Here is a 22,118-nt window from a genome sequence, read left to right on the forward strand (position 1 = left end):
ATACCAAAAGCTTTCTTCACCACCCTATCCACATGAGATTCCACCTTCAGGGAACTATGCACCATTATTCCTAGATCACTCTGTTCTACTGCATTCCTCAATGCCCTACCATTTACCATGTATGCCCTATTTTGATTATTCCTACCAAAATGTAGCACCTCACACTTATCTGCATTAAACTCCATCTGCCATCTTTCAGCCCACTCTTCTAACTGGCCTAAATCTCTCTGCAAGCTTTGAAAATCTACTTAATTATCCACAACGCCACCTATCTTAGTATCATCTGCATACTTACTAATCCAATTTACCACCCCATCATCCAGATCATTAATATATATGACAAACAACATTGGACCCAGTACAGATCCTTGAGGCACACCACTAGTCACCGGCCTCCAACCTGACAAACAGTTATCCACCACTACTCTCTGGCATCTTCCATCCAGCCACTGTTGAATCCATTTTACTACTTCAATATTAATACCTTACGATTGAACCTTCCTAACAAACCTTCCATGTGGAACCTTGTCAAAGGCCTTACTGAAGTCCATATAGACAACATCCACTGCTTTACCCTTGTCAACTTTCCTAGTAACCTCTTCAAAAAACTCAATAAGATTTGTCAAACATGACCTTCCACGCACAAATCCATGTTGACTGTTCCTAATCAGACCCTGTCTATCCAGATAATTATATATACCACCTTTAAGAATACTTTCCATTAATTTACCCACCACTGACGTCAAACGTACAGGCCGATAATTGCTAGGTTTACTCTTAGATCCCTTTTTAAACAATGGAACCACATGAGCAATATGCCAATCCTCCGGCACCATCCCCGTTTCTAATGACATTTGAAATATTTCTGTCAGAGCCCCTGCTATTTCTACACTAACTTCCCTCAAGATCCTAGTGAATATCCTGTCAAGACCCGGAGATTTATGTACTTCTTTATTCTTTAAAAGCACCAGTACTTCCTCTTCTTTAATCATCATAGTTTCCATAACTACCCTACTTGTTTCCCTTACCTTAAACAATTCAATATGCTTCTCCTCAGTGAATACCGAAGAAAAGAAATTGTTCAAAATCTCCCCCATCTCTTTTGGCTCCGCACATAGCTGTCCATTCTGATTCTCTAAGGGACCAATTTTATCCCTCACTATCCTTTTGCTATTAATATAACTGTAGAAACACTTTGGATTTATTTCCACCTTATTTGCCAAAGCAACCTCGTATCTTCTTTCAGCTTTTCTAATTTCTTTCTTAAGTTTCTTTTTACATTCTTTATATTCCTCGAGCACCTCATTTACTCCATGCTGCCTATATTTATTGTAGATCTCCCTCTTTTTCTGAACCAAGTTTCCAATATCCCTTGAAAACCATGGTGCTCTCAAACTTTTAACCTTTCCTTTCAACCTAACAGGAATATAAAGATTCTGTACTCTCAAAATTTCACCTTTAAATGACCTCCATTTCTGTATTACATCCTTCCCATAAAACAAATTGTCCAAATCCACTCCTTCTAAATCCTTTCAAATCTCCTCAAAGTTAGCCTTTCTCCAATCAAAAACCTCAACCCTGGGTCCAGTCCTATCCTTCAACATAAAGATACGGAAGGTGCTGGCATGGAGGGCTATAAACGACATGAAGGAAATCTGGTGCTCGAACCTGACCAGCCGGCTCAAAAGGAGGATCTTCATAGCAGTCATAATCATCACATGGGAGGATGAACCCTGGGTGCCCTCCCAAGACTATGGTCAACAAGCTCCTAGAAGATAGCAGCGCGGCTAATGTAGATGAACACACTGATGAGGGAGAGGGAGGAGCCCAACGCCGGCCCCCTAGGCCTGAGTCGACGTAGTAGCACCCAGGAGATGCTCTTTTCTCTCTGTTACCATCAGGTAGGAGGTACAGGAGCCTGAAGGTACACACTCAGCGATTCAGGAACAGCTTCTTCCCCTCTGCCATCCGATTCCTAAATGGACATTGAGCCCGTGAACACTCCTTCACTTTTTAAAATATATATTATTTCTGTTTTTGCATGATTTTAATCTATTCAATGTACATATACTGTAATTTATTTATTTTATTCTATATTATGAATAGCATTGGACTGCTGCTGCTAAGTTAACTAATTTCACGACACATGGCGGTGATAATAAACCTGATTCCAGTTCTGACACTCTCCCAGTCATCTCGTGTTTGATAACCTGACGAAACGCTGTTTGACTTTCATTCGTGCCTAACTGCATGAGAGTGTAGAATCAGATCACAGGCTATGTCAATCAGGCAATAAAGTACGTTCCCGTTTCCCACTTGGCCTATAGGTGCCGACTTCCTTTTACCCCACCCCCTTATTATCTGCCTCCGCTCGCTCAGTGGTTTCTATTTTTCGTTGCAGAAGGGGGAAAGACGTTCCCAGAAACAGCGATGGGAGTCAATCTGGGCGATACGTTCCCGAATTTTGAAGCGAGTACTACTGAGGGCACGATAAAATTTCACGACTGGCTGGGAGACTCGTAAGTTACTAATATTATTTAATCGTGCCTGTAAGTTTCAGGCGTATATAACGCAGCGACATGCTACATTTGCGCTGTAGCAATGTGCGGGTCTCATTTTGATATCAAAACCGCGCAGGCAAAAATCTGTTTGCTTTCTATTCTTGTGTTCTGATGTGAGCGGTCGCCTGCTCCCTGGGTTTCATGATGGCGTTGTCTTGAATATCAACTAAAATGTGCGTTTCGAATAAACCATAGTGCTCAGTTTTATACCTTTTATTAGACGGCCAATTTAAAATAACATTACATTTTGCAAAGAGTGATTGTCATTTTGTTGGAACGAAATGTCGGTGTTCGTGCGGGAGTGGCGGATCAAAGGTTAATCATGTGTAAGTACATAGTTGCAATAGCCATTTTATTGCAGCAGTCCGTGAAGTAATGGCCTCGACTTGCGAAACACAGAAAAAAAACTGAAGTCAATACTGTAGACGCTTTCTCCCGTCGATTCTTGTCAGTTTGTAAACTGCAGTCTGTAAACTCCCACCCCAGAGAGTTTCCAGCCTTGTGGCTGTGATGTGCACCGTCTCTCAACCATCCTACTGCATGGTTCTCAATAGACCAGTCGTAACTATTCCACAATTAATTAGGAAAACTGGTAATAACTCAGCATTGGTGTATCATTTGCCCGGGGGGGGGGGGGGGGAATGTTGAAGTCAATTAGAACAATAGCTGGGCACTTTAAATTCAAGATAATTGGAGAAAGGTAAAATAACTGTGGGAAAGGGAAATCCACATTTAACAAATTCCTTGCAATTCTCTAAATAAATAACATGTCAACAAGGATAAAGGGGGCCTAGAGGGTGTATTGTATTTTAAAAAATTATAGAAGACATCAGATAATGTTCTGCACTAAAGGTTATTGGGGAAAATAAAAGTGCTTGGTGTTGGAGTAACACTGCAAACAGGCTGGCTAATAGGGCAGTGTCATGACTTCTGCTTCTGGAGCAGGTGCCGGGGCCTTGACATTATTCCGTTTATATTAACAACTTGGATGATGATATGGTTGTTAAATTTATTGATGCTCCAAGAAAGATGGGAAAGGAAGATGAGAAGAGGAACATGGAAGGATTGAGTGAGTAGGCAAAACACCGGTGAAGGGAGAAGAGCAAAGTGAGGATGCGGAGGGCTCTGAGCATGGTTCTCAGTAGTAGCTATTCCACAATTAATTGGGAAAACTCAAAGGTTTCAGAGGTATGTTTAATGTCAGAGAAACGTATACTACATATGTCCTGAAATGCTTTTTCTTCGCAACCATCCATGAAAACAGAGGAGTGCCCCCAAAGAATGAACGACAGTTTAAAAATGTTAGAACTCTAAAAGCCCCCCAGTTCCCCTCCTGCGCATAAGCAGCAGCAAGGAATGATTCCCCCCTCCCCTCCTCCACCGGCACCACCACCGAGCACTCAAGCGTGAGCAAAGCAACAGCAAAGACACAGACTTGCAGTTACCCTGAAGACTACGTTGTTCACCCGGCATTCGACATACCACAGGCTCTCTCTCTCTCCCTAATAAGGGAGAAAGAGAGAGGGGAGACATAACAAACAACTCGCTGGTTTGCGATGTTAGAAGTCCATTGTGTCGCTCTTTCCGAGCTCTGTGCCCAAAAATGTCAGGTCTCTGGGCACACAGCCGTAGATCTGCCGACTCCCCCAACGACACACCGATCTTCTGCCGTGACGCCGACCTTCGATCCACCCGTCTCCAGAGCCATGAGATTTCGGCCCTCGGAAGGCGAGCTGAGCTCTCGGGCCGAGCCCTTGGCGTTTTGAACAATGGCCAGTTGTGAAACAACAAGATCGGGTCCCATTCCCACAAAGAACCATAGTCGGCGTGTAACTCCAGGTCAGGGTCTTCAAAAGAAACCTGAAAGGGAAAAACCGAGATACTAAAGATGGAAATAGAGCTGTTTCTGAAGATGCAAACAAAGGAGTTGCTGTTAGGCGACATTAACTCTCTTAAGCTCCTCCTCACACAATTGACACAAAGCTCTGATTATTGCTTCGGGAATTTGGTGACACCATATATCAAGTACTATGTGTATATAGGTTTTGTCTTGAAGGGAATTAAATGTGTCAGAAACAGTACAAAGAAGGTTTGATAGGGGTTGGGGATCAGGTTGGACAGGTTGGCTTTGTAGGTAGAGGAGACTGGATGAAATGTTCAGGGGGCTTGACAATGCATGTCATGAGGATGTTTGCACAGCTTTGAGATAAAGATCCAACATTTAAGGTGTGATGAAATATTCAAAGGATGGTGAAAGCAGAGGCTACATATATTTTGAAGTAAGGAAAATCTCAGAGATATTGTAAGTATAATAAGGCAAGAAGAATGAGTAGGGAGAGAATAAGGCACCTCAACAATCAGCAGTTCTCAGTGATTATTTCTCCTCTATTTTTTTTCTGTGGAAAAAAAATGTGAACATTTGGGAACCTGGCAAATTTAATGGAGATATTTTGCGAGTAGTTTGTATTATAGTAGAAGAGTATTCAGATATATCTCCAGGTTCAGACGAAGTGTATTCAAGAACACGATGGAAAGCTAGAGAAGAAATTGTGGGAGTCCTCACTGGGATATTTGCAACATCACTATCCTCTAGTGAGGTATTGGACGATAGTAAACATTCTGTATTTATTTAAGTAGGGCTATAAGCTTAGAGTTGGTAACTATAGACCCATTTGCCTAATACTGGTAGGTAAGCTGCTGGAAAAGCATTCTAAAGAATAGGGTATGTTTGCATGTGGAAAGGCAGGGGTTGATTTAGGGGTGGCCAGTGTGGCTTTGTGCATGGGAAATTTAGTGGAGATTTTTGATGAAGTGACGATGGGGTGTGGTGTATATATAGTACATACGGATTACAGTAAGGCTTTTGATAATGTTCTGGCATGGTAAGATTAGATCATGGCATCCAAGGAGAGAGAGCAAACTGTAGACAAAGTTGGCTGGATGATAGGAAACAGGTTCATGGATTGGCAGTTGTGATTAGTGGTGAACCTTGGGGGGGGGGGGGCTGGTGCTGGGCTTGTTGTTATTTGTCATCAATATGAGCAATTTGAATGAGAATATATAATAGATGGTTTAAAGACTTTGCAGATGTCCCTAAAGTAAGTGGTGCGATAGCCAGCAAGCAGCTACCTTCCAATTAATTTGGAAAGCTGACTCAATATTATAATTATTGCAATAGGAATTGTATGCACATTATGAGGTTATGTTTCAATTGACCACTTATCTCAAGTACAGGTTCCCCCTGCAATCCGAAGGTAGAGCGTTCCTATGAAACCGTTTTAAAACCGAAATGTCGTAAAGCAAAGAAGCAATTACCATTAATTTATATGGGAAAATTTTTTGAGCATTCCCAGACCCAAAAAATAACCTACCAAATCAAAGAAAATAACACATAAAACCTAAAATAACACTAACATATAGTAAAAGCAGGAATTATATGATAAATATACACCCTATATAAAGTAGAATTTTTGTAGGTATGGTGTAGTTTCACTTATCAATATCAGGAAGACAGCAAGCCAAAATCGATTTGGAGAAAAAAATGGGCACGTACACGCATGTGCACACAACTGCCCACACAAGGCTTCACAGTCATTGTAGTCTTCCTTGGGGTAAACACACGTATAAAGCAGGCGTCCTTTTTTCATAAAAAAGAAAATCCTCTTTGGTTAGCGAAAACAGGTACTAATCTAGTTCTTTCGTAACAGCGAGTTGCCATAAAGCGAACGTTCAAAAAACGGGGGCCACCTGTACTACGTATAGTATTAGTCGGTCAAGAAAGAAATGTAATGTGTCAGAAGCAGTTCAGAGAAGGTATGCAAGACTTGTAAGAGGAGGTGAGTAAGAATTGTGAAATAGCAAGAGTTGCAGTGGAATCTTGCTCGATTAGCTGGATAGGTGGGTTAAATTGCAAATGGAATTTATTTCAGATAAGTACAATAAGTTTATCAAAGAGATAAACCCTGGATTAGGCCCTTCCATCCCTTTGAGCTGTGCTGCCCAGAAATCCCCTGATTTAATCCCAGCCTAATCACAGGACAATTTACAACAGGGGAGAATGTACAAACTCCTTACTGAGAGTGGTGGGAGTTGTACCTGTGTCTCCTGTATTCTAAAGTGTTAATGCTAACCACTACACTACTGTGCTGCCCTTTACCTTTCCAAAGGAAATGTCAAGGTCGGACTTACTGCATTGGTTAGAAAAGCCCTGGGTACTGTTGTAGAACAGAGGGACTTTGGAGTACAAGTGCACAATTTACTTTGTCACTTACCGTAGATTCCGGATTATAAGCCGCTACTTTTTCCCCACATTTTGAACAGCTTTGAACTCTGCGGCCTTTAATCCAGAGCGGCTAATACATGGTTTTTTTTCATGCCGCCTCGTAAACATTTTGCCTCGTAACAGTAGACCAATAAAATTGATGAGTAGTTCACAGAGGTCCAATGAAATTGTACGATAAATCAAGCGCACTTTCACAATTAAATTATTGTAAATCAGTCATTTGTACTCACCCTCATCAACATGGAAAACACTCGAAGAAAAGCAAGACCCGAGCGCATCAGACCCGATCGCGTTACGCGAGCGCGTCAGACCCGAGCGCATCAGACCCGATTAGACCCGAGCGCATCAGACCCGATTAGACCCGATCGCGTTACGCGAGCGCGTCAGACCCGAGCGCGTCAGACCCAAGCGCATCAGACCCGATTAGACCCAATCGCGTTACGCGAGCGCGTCAGACCCGATTAGACCCGAGCGCGTCAGACCCGATTAGACCCGAGCGCGTCAGACCCGATTAGACCCGATCGCGTCAGACCCGAGTGCATCAGACCCGAGCGCGTCAGACCCAAGCGCATTAGACCCAATCGCGTTACGCGAGCGCGTCAGACCCGATTAGACCCGAGCGCATCAGACCCGATTAGACCCGATCGCGTCAGACCCGAGCGCATCAGACCCGATTAGACCCGATCGCGTCAGACCCGAGCGCATCAGACCCGATCGCGTTACGCGAGCGCGTCAGACCCGAGCGAAAACGCTGCTTTTAAGTTAAAGGCGATCAATAACTTTTCCTGGTAGGCTGCAGTATATATATTTTTACCAGTCGCTAGGAGATATTGGAATGTTGTTCGTGCTGTTCAGTAAAAAAGTATATGCAACGTAATTTGTGTTACCGATACGTATGTATATTTAAAAGTAGCGGTGCGGCCTAAAATCCGGCGCGGCCTTTACAATTAAAAAATTGATTTTATTTCTAAAATTAGAGCCAGCGGCTTTTAATCAGGTGCGCTCTGTAGTCCGGAATCTACGGTAATTTACTTTAGCTATCTTCACTGCCTCTTTATGGTATGCTGTTCTTCATCAGCCAAGGCTTTGAATGTAGAATGTTTCGATTGTACAAGTCATTAGTGAACCCACACTTGGAGAAATGGGTTCAATTTTTGGTCACCCTGTTGTAGGAAGGATGTGATTAAAGTGGAAAAAATGGGGAAAAAAGATAGAATGTTTACCAGAATTTTCCTGGGACTCAAGGGATTGATTTTTAGGGAAAGGTTAGATAGGCTGGGCCTTTATTTCTTGAGAGATGATCTCATAAAAATACATAAAATGATGAAGGGGGTGAGTGACCATTTTTCCCCATGTTTGGAAAATTGAAAGCTAGTGGAGATCGTTGTAAGATGGGAGATGAAGTGTTTAATAAGAACCCGAGATGCAGAATTTTTGTAACAGTAGGTGGAACCAGCTTCCTGAGGAAGTAGTTGAGGCAGCTACAGGAAGTACGTGGACAGCTGTAAGGATGACAAGAGTTTAGAGCAGGGGCACCCAACCTGGGGTCCATGGCCTCTTTGCGGTCCATGGCGTAAAGAACGTTGGGAGGGATGTGAGCCAAGTGCCTGGAAATGAGATTAGCTGTTGGCTGGCATGGACTGGCCAGGGAGACTTTTTATCTGCTGCTCAGTTATGAGGTGGGTGGAAGATTACTGTGGGGAGACTGAAATGTGATGTTGAGGTTATGTTCAGTACAGTCGGTCTGATTAAATGGTGGAATATACTCAAAGTCATGAGGCCTACTCCAGATTTGTACTTGTAATAGTCTTTTTTTTTGTGATTTATTTATTATTGTGACAGCACAGAATTGGCTCTCTGAGCCACGCCACTCAGCACTTCATTAGTCATTGTGATTCATTGTTGACAATTTACAATGACGAATTAACCTACCAGCCAGCACGTCTTTGGAGAGTGGGAGGAAATCCACATGGACACGGGAAGAACGTACAAACTCTTTACAGGGTCGCCTGTACTGTAAGGTGTTGTATTAACCACTACGCTGCCATGCTACTCTACAGCAGCTGCTGCTATTTATTAAAACCAGAGCCCTGGCTTGCAGTCCTTACGGATTTCATAGAAACAACACAATAACTGATCTTGTGAAGTAATGGCCTTTGGCAGCATTGAGTGAGGGGTGAGAAAAAAACTCTCAAATCTACTCTTTGAGGAAAATATAATGTAAAGCCGTTTAAATGATTAAAATAATGCATCTTGTTCTACCTGTTACCATTTCCAACCTTTCTGTTACTCAGTTTCCAAATATTGGACTGGATTTAGTGGGGAAATTCCAGCAGTTCCTTGCAGAGTCCTGTGGCAGAATTGGCAGTTGCAGTTTCTCAATGCTTGCACTGGGGAGTCTGCTTGAAGAACCTGTGCCAGACACAATAGTCTCTCTTTAGGCTCAGTGAAGGAGAGCAGCTGCGAGGAACCAAGTAAATAGCAGATTTTTCTTCAGGTTTTCTTTCTAAAACATTCTAATTCAAACTTCAAATATTTTTAGGTGTTTAAGATATTTGGTTGAAGTTTTTAGAAAATTTTAGAAGCTTTTTAATATAATGTTTGAGTGTCCAAAAATTTCTTCACATCCTTCAAGCCATGGTATTGCTTAACTGGCTGCCAAGTTACTATTTTGCTAGTTTTGTGGGCAGAACTTCTTGATCTTTTGGTGTTGCCAGATTGAAGTGGTGGGGCCCTTGACTGAGAGTGAAAAATAAATTGATATTTAGTCATTGCTGGAGCGTACTTGGGGCTGAATCGAAATGGCAGGGACTGGGCCCGAAAGAAAAAACAAACTGGTGTTCGGCTGATTTAAGTGCCAGGCCAGAATTATTTATTTATTTTGTTGTTTATTTATTAATTTTTTAGAAAATTACAAAGAATAAATGTAATGATAAAATAGTAAGAGAGAGAAAAAATAATTTGAATAATCTCTCTTGGATTAATTTTTCTTCATATATCAATCAGATTTAAATCTTTCATTAATGATAAAGTTAGTTTTGTTACTTTTGATTTTGTAGCAACTTTAGTTGACCTATCCAAAACTGGATCTAAACAAAAATTAAAGTTTCCACCTATTAATATTTTATCATGTGCATTAGCCAAGTTCAAAAAAAACTTCTTGTATGAATTTTGCAACATTTTCATTTGGTGCATAAATGTTCATAAGAGTCCATAATTCCAAAAAAATTTGACAATGTATAATCACCTATCTCCCCACAGAATCAATTACTACATTTTGTATTTTAATTGGTAAAGTTTTATTAACCAAAATTGCAACTCCTCTCGATTTTGAATTAAATGAAGCTGCAATGACATTTCCAACCCAATCCCTCTTTAATTTCTTGTGTTCTGTTTCTGTTAAATGTGTTTCTTGTAGAAAAGCTATATCTCCTTTCATTTTCTTAATATATGTTAAAACTCTTTTTCTTTTCACAGGTCCATTAAGTCCATTAACATAAAAACTTAAAAAATTAAGTAAATTAATCATTCATAATACCTTGGGAACTCTTTAAAATTCTCCATGTTGCTATGTGTCTCTCCCCAACCATCCAGGCAGAAAAGAAGAAAAATAGAAGAAAGGTAACTAATATATAAGGAAAAAAAACAAAAACAAAATACCCCCCCACTAATGTTGCGAATAAAAAGAAACACAACATTACCCCCCCCCCCCCCCCCCATTTTACGGGTCATGGCAATTGCCATGATTGTACACGTGAAACTCGCAGCCATCGATCAGGAGCTCCTCCAGCTCCCCCACAAAAAAAAAGAAAAAAAATATATTAGTGAAGAAAAAAGAAAAGAAAATAATTAATGTCTTTACTCCCAATTAATACTCCTCAACTATTTTTTTCTTCTTATTCCTTATGAATGTCCATCAAGTCCAACCTTATTTCAGTCTTCATCATTAGTCCACTTAATTTCTATAATTCTTTACCTCTCCTCGTGGATATCAGGTAGTTCTTGTACAAATTTCTCCGCTTTCCGGTAATCAACGAAAAATCTTCTTTCTTCGTTATCCAGGAAAATTATCAATTTTGCTGGGTAGCTCAGTAAAAATTTATAGCCCTTTTCCCATAAAGATTTTTTCACTGGATTAAATTCCTTCCGCCTCTTCAAAAGATCGTAACTTATGTCTGGATTAAAAAAAAGTCTTTTCCCTTCTATCATCAATGGCCCATTTCTCTTTTTAACACCTTGAGTAGCTGCCTTCAAGATCATTTCTTTATCTTGGTACCTTAAGCATTTTATCAAAATTGATCTTGGATTTTGATCTTGTTGAGGTTTTAGTCTTAAAGTTCTGTGTGCTCTTTCAATTTCAATTACTTGGCTTCCTTCTTTCATTTCCAAAATTTTCGGAATCCATTCTTGGAAGAATTTTATTGGATTTTCTCCCTCTGTACCTTCTATAAGACCAACAATTTTAATATTATTTCGTCTACTAGAATTTTCAAGCGCATCAATTTTTTCCAACATCCGTTTTCTTTCTGTTGTCCAGGCAAGATTATTGTCTTCTATCTTATCTATTCTTTCAGTGTTTTCTTCCATTTTTACTTCCATCTCTTTAACTTTATTATCCATCTTCTTTTGTTTTTCCATCACATTATCGAGTGTAATCTGCATCCTTCTTATATCTGTTCTTATAGCTTTTAATTCATTCATCATATATATCAGGATATCTCTTATGTCTCCTTTAATCTCCTCCTTTTCCTCTTCTTCATCTGTGTTTCCCAAAGAATCTGATTCCACTTCAGATTCACTTCCAGCCGTAGTTGGGATTTGTAGTTTTGTTAATATCTGTTCATGCATACTTGTTTCTTCGCGCATGCGTTGTTCTTGCCGTTTCTTCTTAGAGACCTCCGACATTGCCGCAACTTCCTGTCCCGAACCATCAGAAGTGCCATGCACTTCTCCGGGAGGAGATCCAACTCGAGTACAAGGCTTCGCCGAAACGGTTAGGCCTTTTTCCCCGCTGACTTGCGCAGTCTTCGAAGTAGTAGCTTTCTTCTGTTTCAGTTTAGGAGCCATATCTAAAAATAATCTTGAGTTGCTTATAAATAGTTACTAGTAGGTATTTGTTAACTCTTCTTCACTTAAACCCTATTTCATTACTTTTTACGAGGGAGCTGGATTCCCAACGTCTCGATCCTACGTCATCATGTGACGCCCCCCAGGCCAGAATTTTTTTTAAAAAATTCAAACATGAAGGTGAAGGGCAAACTGGTGTTCAACTCATTAAAATCTGGTTGTCCTTCACCCTCGGCCTTGACCTTTTAAATCTGGTTTACTCACCTCAGCACCGAACTGGCTCCGTGGCTGTGGCCTGCAGCCATCGACACTCACCTCAGCACTGAACTGGCTCCGTGGCTGTGGCCTGCAGCCATCGACACTCGCCTCAGCACTGAACTGGCTCCGTGGCTGTGGCCTGCAGCCATCGACACTCGCCTCAGCACTGAACTGGCTCCGTGGCTGTGGCCTGCAGCCATCAACACTCGCCTCAGCACTGAACTGGCTCCGTGGCTGTGGCCTGCAGCCATCGACACTCGCCTCAGCACTGAACTGGCTCCGTGGCTGTGGCCTGCAGCCATCGACACTCGCCTCAGCACTGAACTGGCTCCGTGGCTGTGGCCTGCAGCCATCGATACTCGCCTCAGCACTGAACTGGCTCCGTGGCTGTGGCCTGCAGCCATCGACACTCGCCTCAGCACTGAACTGGCTCCGTGGCTGTGGCCTGCAGCCATCGACACTCGCCTCAGCACTGAACTGGCTCCGTGGCTGTGGCCTGCAGCCATCGACACTCGCCTCAGCACTGAACTGGCTCCGTGGCTGTGGCCTGCAGCCATCGACACTCGCCTCAGCACTGAACTGGCTCCGTGGCTGTGGCCTGCAGCCATCGACACTCGCCTCAGCACTGAACTGGCTCCGTGGCTGTGGCCTGCAGCCATCGACACTCGCCTCAGCACTGAACTGGCTCCGTGGCTGTGGCCTGCAGCCATCGAGCTCCTGGACCGGCTTCACTCACCTCAGTGTTGTACTGGCTCATTGGCTGTGGACTCACTTTTGGGGACTCTGCGGTTCATATTCCTTTTTTTTTTAACTCTTTATTGTTGGTATGTTTTTTTTGCACGTTGGATGTATAGACAGTAGAAATGGATGGCAAATCTCTTGAATTCCATGATTCTGTGCCTTGCTCAACGCGGCCTGTGACCTTTCAAGGACTTTATGCACACCTTCATCAAAGTCCCTCTGTGCCTCAACACCTGGAAGGCAAAGAATGATGAATCTTAGTAGAGAATGAAGTACACAGTTCTAAGGGATGTAGAGGGACCTTGCCATGTAGGTGAACAAATCTTTGAAAATGGCTGAGTTTATTGAGAGAATGGTTAGTAAAATGCATGGAATTCTGGGATTCTTTACAAAAGAAAAACAGCCAGACATGTGTTAATCCTACTTTGGCCATAACTGGAGAATTATATTCAATGCTCCTCTGTTTTGTTTAGGAAGGTTTTGGGGAGGAAGGAGAAAGGGGTGTACTACAATGGTTCCAGGAATGAAGTATTTCAGCTTTAAGGATAAATTGAACTAGATTTGCCTCCATTCAGCAAAGAAGATTACACAGAATTTGATGGTAGTGTACAAGGTCACAGTGGGTCTAAGCACGGGAGGTAGGGAGAATCTTTAAAGTCTGAGATAGAGTTTAAAAAGGATTGGAGTAATGGGAGCTGTGAAGGAAACGATCAGACCTTTCTAATAGGAGACACATGGGCACAAGAGAATATAATTTTCAAATTTTGGAAGAAAAGAAGGGAGATTGAAATAGCATAGACCTGGTGAATCAAATGATTCACATCCACTCACCATTGCAACGTGCTTACTGGGGTTATAAAGGTAAAGCTTAATGAAACTAGTTTTTTTCCCCACAACAATTCTGATGTCTCTCAATCAGTGAGGTTAAAGAAATTCTTCAGTGAATGTATTTAAGATCCGACTTTGAGAAGTAAGGACTTTACAACTGTGTATATTTTCTTTAATGTCATGGAATTGTGCTTCATAGGAAAACAATGGAGATTTATTTTTACCATCTATGTGAAAGCAGTGTCTGTGGCCTAGTAGCCTTCCAGGTTTATCTGTAAGTGGGCAGGACAAAGGACATCATGCAGAGAGAAAATTGAAGGTTTACTGTACAGCATTTTGCCTCTTCCATATCAGCCAACACGAGGGAAATGGATCTAAATGTTAGCTGGTTCCAAGCCCCCCTCCCCTTACAGAATAACCTTGCAACATACACTGTGGCACCATGCTAGCGTGAGCAGTGAACAACTTCAGAGGAGGAAAGGCAGCATAAAAAACTTTGGACCTGTTCCGAAGATCACAGATTGAGCAAGAGGACAGTTCATAAATTTAAATCAGATTACAGTCACAGAGAGAAATAAAATAGAATGGGTGAGATAGGTGGTTAACAGGACAGCTCAGTTTTGACCATTGCTTCAGATTCTTAGCTGTCATCTTGAGCGGGTGAAACTATTAAGCCAACACTCCTTACAAATCCACCTCAAAAAGTCTCTGGTGCTCTTTTTTTTTCTTCCCCCTGCCAATTTTCTAGGCTGACATTAGTGACAGGGAAGGTGCCCAAATTATTTGATCATTTTTAGCCCCTCTCCTCAACTTTTAACTGCACAGTGCACCATTGAATTTCCCCTTGAAGAGCAGTTACAAATCTTTCTTCTCTATCCCTACCTTTGCAAGTGAATATACTGGGCATTGCAAGGCTACGCAGTCTCTCCTATGAGAACTCTGAGTCACCAGCTTAAACTTGTGGCAGATGTAATTTAAACAAAGCCTCTTTTGTCTTTTTATATTGGAGATAAGAGTTAACTGATATCTAACCATGGGCGTAGCTTGACCTGCTTAGTATTTCCTCAATAATTTGTTCTTTTCAGATTTCCAGTATCAACAACTTTATTTATTCTCTTTTCTTATCTCAATTTCAGTTGATATATTGTCCCAAGTTAGCCAAGGTCAACTTCTGTAATTGCCTTCTGGAAATGAGGAATTTCCTAGGTTACATCTAAAAAACCTGTTTGATAACTTGTATCTTTATTTATAATGCAGCAGAGACAAAATAACTAAAATTCTCTATTCTCTTCCATTTTCATAACAAGTGATACAATGTATTCTAAATATATAGAACATAATGTCACTGAGAGGGGTCTAAATACATAATGATATACATAATGGCTGACACCGCAGTCTTATTTTCATACTTGCAATATGCAACTTTTTTTCATATATTGAAACACATTTTAACCACTGTAACAATCAATCTGCTGGAGGAACTGGGCTTGGGCAGTGTCTGGGTGAAGGTGGGAGGAAAATGTGAATCATTGATCCCTGGGGAGAGAGCCAGTATAAAGAGAAGGGGTGGTGGAGTAGAGAGACGGGAGTCCAAGGTCATTTCTGGACTGAGGAAAGATGGTGGCCAGGTTGCATCAGGGAAGGGAGGTGGATCTGGGAGAAGGTGGTAGGTGGACGATGGGTTGAGACAGGCAAAGGGTAGAAAAATAAGGCATGTGGAGTGAAGTGGGAAGAGAGGAGTGCCAGTTGTTGGAGATTGATCAGTAGGAACATAAAGGACCACCAATACTCGTATCAGATGAGTAAAGGACAAAAGTGTGTTGTGACTGTGAGCAGAGTCACCAGAGAGACACTGAAGCTGGTGGAAATAGAAATCTCTATTCAGCAAAACAAACAGCAGGCATCATACTTGGGATGTTCTTAGAAGAAGAGGCAGCAGTCAGGCAGGGCCTGGAGGGGAGGGTTGAGCTTACCAGTGAGTCATTGATGGTGTGCCCTCTACAGAAAGGGGTGGGAAAGAGTAGATATGGCTGGTGGTGGGATTGCATTGCAGCTGGTGGAACGGATGATGTGCTGAATGTGGAGGCTTGTAGAGTGAAAGGTGAGGACTCGGGGAATTCTCTGTCCTCTCTAGAGCAGGAGTTCCCAATGTTTTTTAATGCCGTGGACCAATAACATAAAGCAAAGAGTCCGTGGACCCAGGTTGGCAATCCATGGTCTTGAGGTAGGCAGATTGAGAGCAGAATTATGTCAATAGTGAAGGACAATTGAGGGTGCTCTGCTGATCACAGCAGAAGAGAAGCCATGCTCCCAGAAAAAGGAGGACATCTCAGATATTGCATCTTTGGGAACTCTTCTGTGGGAGGTATGACCTGTACAAAATGGACTGGTTGCACCTGAACCCGAGGGGCAACCAATATTATTGCAGGCAGGTTCGATAGAGCTGTTGGGGAGGGTTTGAACTAATTTGGCTGGGGGTTGGGAACCAGAGCGAAGGGACTTGGGATAGGACAAATGGTAAGAAAAGCGAAGATGGCATGCACCCAGACTGTCAGGAAGAACAGGCAGATGATAGGACGAAATTGCAGCCAGCAGGGTGAGTATCAGTGCTTAAGGGGTGCAGAATCAAAAAGGGTAGTAAATACAGTACTCGGTGTTATAGCTCAATGCATGGAGTGTAAGAAATAAGGTGGATAATCTTGTTGCACTTATACAGATTGTCGGGTATGATGCTGTGTCCATCACTGAATCGTGGATGAAGGATGGTTATAGCTGGGAGCTGAATGTCCAAGGTTACACACTGTATCGGGGGTATAGGAAGGTAGGCAGAGGGGTTGGCATGGCTCTGCTGATAATGGCATTAAATCAGTAGAAAGATGTGAAATGGGATCAGAAGATGTTGAATCCTAGTAGGTTGAGTTAAGAAACTGCAAGGCTAAAAGGACCCTGATGGCAATTATGTACATGTCTCCAAACAGTAGCTGGGCTGTACACTACAGATTACAATGGGAAAAGACATGTCAAAAGGGAAAAATGATGCTAGTCTTGGGAAATATTAACATGCAGGTAAATTCAGAAAATCAGGTTGGTAAAGGATCTCAAGAGAAGGAGTTTGTTGAATGCCTATGAGATGGCTTTTTAGAGCAATTTGTTGTTGAGCCTACTAGGGAATCAGCTAGATTGGGTGTTATGTAACCCACAGGCGATTTGGAAGCTTAAGGTAGAAGAACCTTCAGAGGCAGTGATCACAAAACGATTGAGCTCAACTTGATATTTAATAGGGAGAAAGTAAAGTCTGCCGTAGCAGTATTTCAGTGGAGTTAAGGAAATTACAGTGGTATGAGAGAGGAATTGGCCAAAGTAAATTGGAAGGAGATGCTGGCAGGGATGACAGAAGAGCAGCAATGGCTTGGTTTGGGAAGCTTTTAAAACCCTACAGAGAGCATCTAAAAGGATCATTAAGAGGGAAAAGATGAAATATGAAAATAAGCTAACAAACAATATTAATGTTGATAGAAAAAGTTGCTTCAAGTATATATTTTTTAAAAATAACAGATGAGAGTGGATGTGGGACCACTAGAAAATGAGGCCGGAAAAATAATGCTAGCAGTCTGCCAGATGTTGAAGGGTGAGAGGGAAGAGAAGAGAGTGCAGTTACTATTACAAGGGAGAAGGTACTCAAAAAGCTGAAAGGCCTAAGGGTACATAAGTTACCCAGACTAGATGAACTGCACCCTAGGGTTCTGAAAGTGATAGCTGTAGAGTTTGTGAAGGTTTTAGTAATGCTTTGAAAAATCATTGGATTCTGGCATGGTGCCAGAAGATTGGAAAATTGCAAATGTCACCCCGCTCTTTAAGAAAGGAAGGGGGTAGCAGAACAGAAATCATAGGTCAGTTAGCCTGAACTCAGTGGTTGCGAAGATATTGAACAAAGTCAGCATGGTTTCCTTAAGGGAAAATCTTACCTGACAAACCTGTTGGAATTCTTTGGGGAGATTACACAAAGAATAGATAAAGAGGATACAGTGGATGTTATATATTTGGAATTTTAGAAGGTCTTTGACGAGGTGCCACACATGAGCCTGCTAACCAAGTTGAGAGTCCATGGTATTACAGGAAAGGTACTAGCATGGTTAGAGCATTGGCTGATTGATATGAAGCAGTGAGTGCAAATAAAAGGATCCTTTTCTGGTTGGCTACCAATGACGTGGTGTTCTGCAGGGGTCAGTGTTGGTACCGTTTCTGTTTATGCTGTATGTAAATGATTTAGATGATGGAATAGATGGCTTTGTTGCAAAGTTTGCAGATGATACGAAGATTGGTGGAGGGACAGGTAGTGTTGAGGAAACAGGTAGGATGCAGGACTTAGATTAGGAGAATGGGCAAGAAAGTGGCAAATGAAATACAATGTTGGTAAATGCATGTTTGTGCACTTTGGTAGAAGAAATAAATATACAGACTATTTTCTAAACAGGAAGAAAATCCAAAAATCTGAGATGCTAAGGGACTTGGGAGTCCTTGTGCAGAACACCTTAAAGGTTAACTTTAGGTAGTGTTGGTAGTGAGGAAGGCAAATGCAATGTTAGCATTCAGTTCAAGAGGTCTGGAATATAAGAACTGAATATATGATGCTGAGGTTTTATAAGGCACCAGTGAGGGCTCACCTTGAGTATTGTAAACAGTTTTGGACTCCTCATCGAAGAAAAGATGTGCTGGCATTGGAGAGCATTCAGAAGAGGTTCATAATAATGATTCTGGGAATGTAAGAGTTATCATATGAGGAACATATGATAGCTTTGGATCTGAACTGACTGGAATTTAGAAGGATGGGTGGGGAGGGGTGATCTCATTGAAACCTTTTGAATGTTGAAAGACCTGGATAGAGTAGATGTGGAAAGGATGTTTCCCATGGTGGTGGAGTCTAGGACATGAGGGCACAGCCTCAGGATAGAGGGGCATCCATTTAAAACAGAGATACAGAGAAATTTCTTTAGCCAAAAGGTGGTGACTTTGTGGAATTTTTTACCATAAGCAGATGCGGAGGCCAGGTCGTTGAGTGTATTGAAGGTGGAGATTGATAGGTTTATTGATTGGGCATGGCATCAAAGATTATGGGGAGAAGGCTGTGGAGTGGGGCTGAGGAGGGGAAAAAAGGATCAACCATGATTAAATGGTGGAGCAGACTCAATAGGCCAAATGGCCTAATTTTGCTCCTGTGTCTTAGGGCCTTATGTTCTAGAACAGAAGGCATTATCTTGGGAGCAGATGCAGCAGAGACAAAGAAACTGGGAGAAAGGGGGTCACATCCTTACAAGACACAGGGTGAGAAGAGATCTCATTGAAACCTATTGAACATTGAAAGGCCTAGGTAGAGGGGGAGTTTAGGACCAGAAGGCACAGCCTCAGAATGGAGGGCAGTACATTTAGAACAAAGATGTGGAGGAATTTCTTTAGCCAGAGAGTGGTGAATCTGTGGAATTCATTGACACAGGTGGCTCTGGAGGCCAGGTCACTGGGTGCTTTTAAGGTGGAGGTTTATGTTTCCATTTTGTTGACTAGGCTGAAGTGACTTCTCTCCACAGTGAATCTGTTTTAGTTATGCAGCTTTTACTAATCCTGTTGCTTTAAGAATTCTGCTGGAGTAACTGCAGGTGGTGGTCAGAACAAAACTCAATTCCTTCTTATCTGTTGACCACATATCCAATGCAAAACAACTTTGAGAAAGCTTCCTATCTCCTTCTGTAATTCCACTTTTTTACAGTTGCAGTTAAATGATTGGAAATAATATTTCCTTATTGAACAGCAAATTTTTTCCAGATCTTAATAAATGTTCCAATAATACTTCCAAATAATTGACCAACTTATTTCAGTGTAAGTTGCCTCTGTGTTCTTGTTTGATTAATGAAAGTAACAGAAATATGTTGTGGCAGTATCCTATTTTGTTTTAATGTCTAAATCCCAAAACTCACCACTATTGGACTGACGGGTTTTGTTAGAGTTCAGGCTGACTTTCCCCAATTGTACTTTATTCCTTAATATGCAGTAGGGTCCACACTTCCAGGATGTATTTCTTTTTATAACAGAATATGATAATTCCCTGGAACTTGCAGTATTTTATTCTTATTTAGGGATATGGTGCGTGATAGGCCTTTCTGGCCAACGAGCTTCACCACCCAGCTACCCACATGTTTAACAGTAGCCTAATCACAAGACAATTTTACAAAAACCGATTAACCTACTAACTGAGGGCTAAGGCACCGGTGACCCCTGTTTCCATCCAAGGGGTCAGTGTGGACATGGTGGAGGATTACAAATAGCTGGGGATACGAATAGACAATAAACTGGACTGGTCAAAGAACACTGAGGCTGACTACAAGGGTCAGAGCAGTCTCTATTTCCTGAGGAGACGGAGGTCCTTTAACATCTCCCGGACGATGCTGAGGATGTTCTACGAGGCTGTGGTGGCCAGTGCTATCATGTTTGCTGTTGTGTGCTGGGGCAGCAGGCTGAGGGTAGCAGACACCAACAGAATCAACAAACTCGTTCGTAAGGCCAGTGATGTTGTGGGGGTGGAACTGGACTCTCTGACGGTGGTGTCGGAAAAGAGGATGCTGTCCAAGTTGCATGCCATCTTGGACAACGACTCCCATCCACTCCATAATGTACTGGTTAGGCACAGGAGTACATTCAGCCAGAGACTCATTCCACCGAGATGTAACACTGAGAGTCATAGGAAGTCATTCCTGCTTGTGGCCAGCAAACTTTACAACTCCTCCCTCAGAGTGTCAGACACCCTGAGCCAATAGGCTGGTCCTGGGCTTATTTCCACTTGCTATAATTTACTTATTATTATTTAATTATTTATGGTTTTATATTGCTATATTTCTTCACTATTCTTGGTTGGTGCGGCTGTAACAAAACCCAGTTTCCCTCAGGATCAATAAAGTATGTCTGTCTGTCTGGTAGTGCTCTGTACTGTGGAAGGAAACTGGAGCTTCCTGAGGAAACCCACTTGGTCACAGGCAGAAAGTACAAACTCCTTACAAGCTGTGCCGGAATTGGACGCTGAACTCCCAACACCTCCAAGATTTTGTTCCCTAGTAGTAGTTTGGTTTGGAAAATAATAAGCAACTCTACATGATTTAGTTCTGGGCTTTCCTGTGGTTTAAAGATTAACATATCACTATGCTCTGTCATTTAATAAACCACAGACTGCTATTATTCTTTGTACCTCTTGTGGTTTTAGAAATTCAAAAGCCATAACAAAATTCAATAAACCGTGCTGTCTCCTTTCTTCAAACACCTTATTACTTGCAGAATAATCTGGAAGAATGCCCTGCGGAATATAAATTGCTATTTGTGCAAACATTTTTAGCAAGGATTGTTTTTACTTTTTGGAACAAATAAAATTAGAAGTATCATTACACTAAATCTTATGTATAAATGCTGCTGTGAATAGGTAGATTTACCTGTGTTATGAACCCCGTAACTGGGTGTCTTACCAGCAAAGATAGAAGTGTCCGTTGGAGTCTGGTGATACTATTTTCAACAATATTTATTAGCAAAAATATACAAAATAATATCAATGTGAATATATAGAGAATATACGTTAGCAATACTAAACCTAAAAGTGCGGGTATAATAATAATCACTACTGAAACAAGCTCTATCGTTGTCTAGGGGATAATGAATTGTCAGATGGAAATATAAAGTTCAGTTAATGCAGGCTGCGGTAGTTGTTGGTCGCGGTGTTTCAATTGTTGGAGAGAGAGAAAACATGTGAACAATAACAGCTATTATCTTACCAACCTCCCTTTTCGATTTTGATCCGTTGATGCGTTGTTGTTGTGGCCATTCACGTATGACCCCTCCGTCCTTTAGCTGGACCGTTCTTCCGTGGTGGACTCGTCCAAGGGTGGACACACACACAAGCCCCCACCGGTCTCGCTACAAAACACTGAGTTAAAATTTACCGACCCTTCGTTCGGTCTCCAATCTCCCACCCTGTCTCGTGGGGGTTCTGACGCTCACTAGCGTTTCTCCTGGTGCTTCTGAGGGGTGTTACCTCAGACCTTTTATCCCCACTCACGGGGTCTCAGGTGTCAAGCAGGTTAGGGTGATGTAACCCATCAAACCAGCCCACTCTGGTTGCCCCCTGAGGGGTTTCAATGAATAGAACAGTACCAAGTAAACAATCCTTCTCCAAAAGACAATAGCAGTAATCAATGGTTCCGTTCCGCTATTGTTAGTAGGAGCCCTTCACCCTGGGTAACTCTTAGCTTTGTCTCTCTCTCATTAACTTTCATGAGCTGTTATCAATAACAACTGCCCTGGCAGATTTCCTTTGTCTCTCTCACTTTGTTGATAACAGCATCGAAATA

At 41.9% G+C, this 22,118-nt stretch overlaps 1 protein-coding gene across 1 annotated transcript in view; it reads left to right on the top strand.

The window, feature by feature from the left end:
• Positions 1-2,360: 2,360 nt before the first annotated feature.
• The window catches only part of prdx6 (peroxiredoxin 6), a 30,213-nt gene continuing 10,455 nt past the window's right edge, over positions 2,361-22,118 (top strand). The window contains exon 1 of the mRNA XM_073063600.1: positions 2,361-2,519. Within this exon, the coding sequence (XP_072919701.1) occupies positions 2,431-2,519 (89 nt within the window). The 5' untranslated portion in view covers positions 2,361-2,430. The remainder of the gene's footprint in view (positions 2,520-22,118) is intronic.

The sequence above is a fragment of the Hemitrygon akajei genome, chromosome 12 (assembly GCF_048418815.1).
Source record: "Hemitrygon akajei chromosome 12, sHemAka1.3, whole genome shotgun sequence".
Taxonomy (NCBI): Eukaryota; Metazoa; Chordata; class Chondrichthyes; order Myliobatiformes; family Dasyatidae; genus Hemitrygon; species Hemitrygon akajei.